At 53.3% G+C, this 6,823-nt stretch overlaps 1 protein-coding gene across 5 annotated transcripts in view; it reads right to left on the bottom strand.

Annotated features, from left to right (window-relative positions):
- LOC100677984 (regulator of G-protein signaling 17) overlaps window positions 1-4,454 on the bottom strand; it is a 20,444-nt gene extending 15,990 nt beyond the window's left edge. For 3 of the 5 annotated variants that reach the window (XM_031929889.1, XM_003427448.4, XM_008213071.3), the window contains exon 1: window positions 1,952-4,454. In XM_031929889.1, the coding sequence (XP_031785749.1) occupies window positions 1,952-1,960 (9 nt within the window). In that variant the 5' untranslated portion in view covers window positions 1,961-4,454. The remainder of the gene's footprint in view (window positions 1-1,951) is intronic. The other 2 variants (XM_031929890.1, XM_031929891.1) reach the window with 2 other exon arrangements.
- Between the last annotated feature and the right edge of the window lie 2,369 nt (window positions 4,455-6,823).

The raw sequence follows: 6,823 nt of genomic DNA, 5'->3' as shown, positions 1-6,823 counted from the left end.
AATGAATTCGCGAAACGATTCGTTGTTTGACGCGGAAAGCAGAGCGAAATTTCGCAAACGTATTTATTCTTATTAAAAAGAAAGCGAGCGGAGAGAGCCTTTTGTAGGAGACTTCATAACTGTCCTTCTTTTTCGCTAGACGCGTTTGAAAAACAGCGCGAGAAAAATGTTTGTCTCTTGAAAATTGCACGAATGCTACAGAATTTGTACTTGCAAAAAGCTCGCCCGCAATATTTGTTCTAAACTTTTTTTTGAAAAGTGATCACTACTGTTAAACTCAAAAAAAATGGCACCGAGACAAAGCTCCGCAGTCGCATCAAATTTCGGCACTCGAGCGGGGCTCTTCCTGCCATCAACAGATACTGCACCAGTCGACCGAACGCGGAAATGAAAGCTCGGGCGAAAAAAATCACGGCGGAAGGAATTTAACGCAACACCCGGCCGCGATTCATTCGTCCGGGCAAAAAGACACGAACCAGACCCCCGATTTTTCCGCACCACGCAACAAATCAAGTCGACGCGCGCGTTCTGCATCACGTCGGCGCTGCACTTCGCGGACGCGAAGCTCTCTTTGTGTAAATATCGGAGCGCGATCCTGTTATCTTAGAAAACACGTTGTGTCACTGATCTCGCGAAAATACACGAAGCTTTTTTCGTATACCGCGAGGACTGACTGACGATTCCAGTGCGGAAGAACGTCATACTCGCGGTTTTCAGAGAGCGCAACATCTCGCGCCACTGTCATGCATTACGAGGTGTGTGCGAACTGCATTGAACATTCGCGGAACGTACGTGTCGGAGCGAGCAACAAAGCCGGGAATATACACCGATAACTTGTTAAATATACGAGACGAGAGCCGATAGTTGTGCGCGCACACGCGAAGCTTAACTTTGCTCGAGCGAACTTGAATGGCCGTACTAATATTTAGCGTGTCTAATGAAACCAGGTCGCGTGACAGTCAACAAAGGAAATATTTAGCGCCGCGCGCGTTCGCGCTACTGATGCGTGAATCGTAAATAGCTTCCTGGCGAGCTGAGCTTCGCGCTTTTGGTGAGGAACAAACGTTTTGCAGCGAGGCGATACTTGTTGCGAACGCAAGCTCTAAAAGCTACTCGGGAAGTGCCGAAATTGAGCGATTAGCAGCCAGGTGGACGTTGCCGCGTGACTTATTGCGCCAAATCAGCTTGCTCTGCTGTTTTTGCGGCAATTTGAATGATTAGTTGTAAACGATCGATTAGAGAGGGCATAAGATAAACAGCAGCAGCAGCAGCAGCATCGCTGAATAGTTCAGCAGGCAGGGGGACGTACATATTCATTGATATTTCATCCGAGTCCATGCATAATGCATTTAGTGCCGCTCCGACCTTTCGGCGCAACAACGGCAAACTCGGTAAATTCAACAACGTCGTGTGCGTCCCGGCCGAGGCACTTCCTGGCTGCTATGTATGTACAGTCGCTGCATCCCCGGGAAGTTTTCAGCGCGCACGCATTCGGCGATCAGCTGTCTCTCCCGCGTCCGCCATATTATATAGCGGTGCGCCTCTACCGACCTTGCCATTCACGCGCAGTCGAGAGCGCGGTGTAAAATATTGATTATCGAAATGCGCGAGTGATATAAAGGCCGATGTAACGCGTGTTGTGACTCGATCAAAACAAGGGCTCGGTCGGTAAAGACGCTGCTGCTGCTGCTGAATTTTGAAAAGCTCGGCGAAGGAAAAGACGCGCGAGTGGAGGGTGTGTAGAGTGTGTAGAGAGAGAGAATGGAGAGAGGAGCAGTTTTGAGCTACGTCAGAAACATAAACAATGGCGTCCCCCCCTCTCTCTCTCTCCCTACCTCTCGCCTCCCCTGCAGTCGTCGTGTCCCCCCGTGGCCACTTGATCGAGAAGCTTTGGAGCTGCTGCATAGACAGAGCCAGAGAGAGTAAATCAGTGAGTCAGTGTGTCTCTCACCTCTATCATGTTCCATGCGCTCTATAGCGAGGCCAGCTCGCTTCCGGCTCGCTATTGATATCGACGCGCGAGTCTTGGTCGCGCAGCGTTGTCGATACTCTTCTCTCTCTCTCTCTCTCTCTCTCTCTCTCTCTCTCTCTCTCTCTCGCTCGCTCGCTCGCTCGCTCCCCGACGCGATCCCCCGTCGTAGCACCCCCAGAGCGGAGAGCGAGGGAGTCCGGCTGCAGTCGACTACCCCAACCTGGCGCGAGCAGAGCTATCCCCCTGATGCAGGACTGCTGCCTAGCCGGCGGGCCTCGCCCGACTCCTGCATGCTACGGGCGAACGTGATTCCTCCTCTTCTCCGACGGCTCTCGTGCGGAAGCCCGCGCACCACTAGACACAGCGTGCTACTAATGCTGGCCGTTGCCGCCGCTGCAGTCCGGCTACGACGGGCCGATTCAGCCCACGGAGCATGCTCGGCGCGAGCAGCCTCTCTTCATGCTCTATACGCTCTTCCTCTCGGACTTTTGTTTACCTCCGGCGCTTCTGCTGCTTCACGGCTGGTGTCACTCGCGGAGGGACTCTCGGGACAGAGGAGGCGGTGAGACAGAGTGAGGAAGGGAGAGAGAGCCGGAGACTTCTTCCTCGTGCTCGAGGGACAGCGGCAGCAGCTGCGGCAAGGCAACCGAGAGGAAGGCAGGAGGTGGCGGCGGCGCCGACGGTGGCAGTGGCGAAGGAGGAAGAGGAGGAGGAGGCGGAGGACAGAGAGTATAAAAATAGGGTCCGCGCAGCAGCGTGCGGAAGGCGCGGTGATGGCCCGGCTACGAGCGGCGGCTCGCTAGTGCGCTCGAGAGGGAGTGAAAATATACACGAGACTCTCGGCTCTCCGCTGACTTTGTGTATAGCGAGAGAGAGAGAGAGAGAGAGAGAGAGAGAGAGAGAGAGAGAGAGAGAGAGAGCGAGCGAGAGGGAGAGAGAGAGCGTTGGACGCCGACGTCGACGACGTCGTTAAGCACGAGCTGAGCTATGCGCGCCGCTGGCAGGGCTTCTCTTTGTCCTGCTCTCGCTCGTGTTGCTGCTGTTGCGCGCGCGCGTTTATTGATTGGCGAGCTGCCGCGCGCAAGCGAGAGCGCGACTCCGTTGCTCTGCTCGGCTCTCTCCTCGATGTTCCGCTGCTCGCGGAAAGCTCCTTCTCTCTTCTTCTTCGTCTTCTTCCTCGCGGCCTATTCCTCCTCGGCTCGGCCCTCGCGCTCTCCCTCCCTCCCAAGACGACGACGACGGGGAGCTTCCGTGCTGGCTGCTCAGCTCGGCGGTGGCGCGCGCACACGGCAGCTGCTCTTGTGGCCGCTGCGGCCGCCTCGTCGACGGCGAGAGAGAGTCAGGGAAACGGGCAGGACTGCGTTCACTGCTGCTCCACTCCGGCGCCGCGGTTCTGTCCGACTGCAGCCAAGCGCATTATTCATCCCATCTCATGCTCTCGCGCACTATTGCTGCAGCTGCTGATCCGGCACGCGGCTCCTCTTCTGCAGCGGCTCTTGTTTACCCAGCGGTGACGTCGCGACGTGTGGCCGCTGCATCTGTACTACTGCACTGCCACTTGGTCCGTCGCACTCGGACTCGTACTACTTACGATGACAGCAGCGGCGGCTGCGGCGGCGAGCGGCCGACGATGTGTACACACGCCGAGAGAGCGAGAGCGAGCTTTCACCCTTCTCTCTCTACACAACACGAGCAGAGGCACATGCACACACGCGCGAACAAAGGACGGCGGGGAGCTCGCACGCCTGCACGTTAAGGAGAGCTGATCGCTACACTGTGTGTTGTCTGCTCTCCCAGTCTCACTGTATACTCGCCGACGACGACTGCGAGGAAAGAGTCGCGGAAAATCGTTGCGTCCGCGCGCGCACAGCGCACCGTCGACGGTGTATTTTTGGGCGGGACGCGCTTCGGCAGCGGCGGCGACACACAGAGGACTTCCTCGTCGGGGGTTCGCTCGATCGAATTTTTCTCCGCGCCGAGCGTGTGCGTGTGTATGTACGTGTGTGCCACTCTCTCTCGCTCTCCCGCTCAGTCAGTCAGTCTCTCTCCCTCTCTACGTGTGTGTATGTAGTATGTAGGTGTGTTGGCTGCGTGCGCGCGCGCTCGCTCGCGCTCTCGTGCGTCGAGTCCAGCGGAGAGCACTGTGCTACTGCAGGCAGGCAGGGCGCGCGTGGGCTCGTCGACAAAATAAAGAGAGCCGCCGCCGTCGTCGTCGTCGTCGTCGTTGCGCGGGAGACAGAGCCAGCGAGAGCGAAGAGGCGGGGGCGGCGGCTGCGAGTGTAACGAACGCTCGCGCGCGCTTGCGTCGAAGCCCCCCCCTCGCGCACACGCACACACACACTCGAGCACAGCACTGCTGCTTCTCCAGCAGAGGAACGCGATGACGAGGACGAGAGAACCGCTGGTTCGACTGCTCTCCGCAGCGCGTTCAATATGGCGGTCACTGGTGATGATGCTCGTACGCGGCGCTTGCCCACCACCAGCAGCAGCACCGCGACGCCGACGCGCGAGCGCTAGAGCGAGACGCAGATATAGGCGTCGTACTGTATAGTTCGCGCGCACACACACACACGGGAGCTTTCGCGCCGACGAGCTTTTCCTCTCGCGCGTGTGCTGCCACTCGTTGGATTTTAGCCGTGTGCGCGCGCGGCTTTCTCGAGCTCTATCACGCGTTGACCTCTCGCTCTTTCTCGGCGGCGCGCGGGCTGAGGGAGGGATTCATTCGCTCACCTGTGCGGCTGCCGCGAGCTTTTCCAAGCTGTTGCTTCGATAAAAAAAAGAGAGACAGAGAGAGAGAGTCATTGAGCTCGGGAGCTGCTCCACTGCAGTGGCCCAGCAGAGAGACTGTACATGCGGTTTCGCCCTGTTTGGATAATCTCTTTTTTTCCGAGACCTCTCTCGCTGCTTCTTCTTCTTTTTTTCATCTCTAAATGTTTGATCCCGACGACAACCGCCTTAGTTCTTCCTGGAGCACTCTCTTTGCGCCGAGGGTCGTTGTCGCGACAAAGCCCCGGTTATGTGCGAGCGCATGAATAGGGCTGAAGGGGAGGGCGCGAGGAGCTTTACATTAGGTCGCGACGTTTTAACGAGTATGGACGTTTTTTGACCTGGAAAAATATCTACATAAATGTGCACTACCGAGATATGTTGTGTGTATGTGTGTGCATGTGTGTGTGAGAGAGAGTGCGTATACGGGAGACGACTTGGAAAGCGAGCCCGATTCCCGGAGGACTACTCCGCGAGCTCGCGCTGCTGATGTGATTTTTATTGTAATGCTCGCGTGCCTCTCTCTCTCGTTCACTCGAGCTTTCCGCGTGACACTTGATGTTTTATTAATTATCCCGCGCCTCGAGCCTACATGTTTACTTGATAGCGGCAGTGATTTATGAAATTTTTAAAAATTAATTTCGCGTTTCCTTTTCTGCTCGTTGCGCATTTATAGGGTAAATGCTGTAAAAAAACTTTGATTACATTAAGTACACTTACCCTCGAATCTGTTTTTACAGTTGCTGAACATCGTTCGCTTAACTCTGCGGATGAACAAGTTCACTTGACCTGTGCTTGAACTGTAACTTTCGGTAAAAATCGAACCAAGCAAAAGGTAACGGAGTGAAAGGGGAAAAGTATACGAAAAGCATACACAGATGGCGTAGCGATGAAAGATTTAGTTTGAAACACGTGGAATAATAAATTGAAGAGCTTCGTATACAGCAACAAATTTTTTGCAACTGCGCTTTGAAAGCTGAATGCTGTACTAAATTAACGATACTCAAATTGACGTAAAAATTCCGACGCATGTTGCAACTCTGTAAAACTCTAGTTCAATAAAATAAAAAATCAAACGTATCGCTTAATTAGCGTTATCAAAACCCAAGCATCATCAGATCGTGAAATCAAAACAGATGCGTAAAATCCTATTAAAAATTTTTATCTCTAATAAGCAGACGTTGGTAAGTAAGAAACCTGCCCCACGAACCCTTGCTCGCTTCTGCTTCGGCACGTCGCTCCCCCTCGAGGCGACTCGGCGAAGCTGTACAGTCACCGACTACCGTTACAACAGCGCCGACTGCTCGGCTGAACTCGAACTCTTCCTCGTTGTAACGGGTTAATTGCTTTCGCCCCTTCCCACGAGGTCGTTCCTTTTATAATCTCAATGGGTACTTGGAAGACCGGTATCTGACACGTATTACGTAATTCATCAGCGTCGATGAATGGATCGATATTCAAAGGGCCAATTTTTAATTAAAATTGCTGCGCGAGTATGCCATTGTCGCTATTGAAAGCATATCAAGATCAAAGGAATCTGAGGTGAAAATGAGTCAAAATTTCAACTCAGTTTTATTTCTCGTCATTCGAATAGTTGGGATTTCGTTACTGGCATTTTCGCACTTCATCAAGAAGTAAAATGGAAAACCGAACGGGATTGCAGACTGCATCCTCAAAACTATGTTTCTAATTTATTCATTGGCGTTCTTTCTCCAGCTGTCTAGGTATTTGCCATTGTTAACGTAAAAGTAAATAAAAATATGCGGTCAAACTCGGTACGTTCGGAATAAAGCCAAAAAAGCAGCAGTTCACTGGCGTTATCGAATTTGAAAAAATAAACAACTAACAGGGTACGCAAACTTTTTACACCGCCGCGTTCGTATGAAGTTTGAAAACATCGGACGTAAAATAAATCCCAGAACGAGAGACGAGAGTGTGTAGCCAGCGCGTCACGCAGCGCAGGTAAACAACAAAAATCCAAAATATAAGCATCGATCGCCGAGTCGGCGACACGTCTCGGCCTCGTATCCCGAAAACATCGCATAACGTGTCTCTCTCGCGAGAAGACAGTTGTCTAAGAGGGGC

The sequence above is a fragment of the Nasonia vitripennis genome, chromosome 4 (assembly GCF_009193385.2).
Source record: "Nasonia vitripennis strain AsymCx chromosome 4, Nvit_psr_1.1, whole genome shotgun sequence".
NCBI classification, from domain to species: Eukaryota; Metazoa; Arthropoda; class Insecta; order Hymenoptera; family Pteromalidae; genus Nasonia; species Nasonia vitripennis.
Note: the sequence above shows the minus strand (reverse complement) of the source record. Positions and strands in the feature narration are given on the sequence as shown.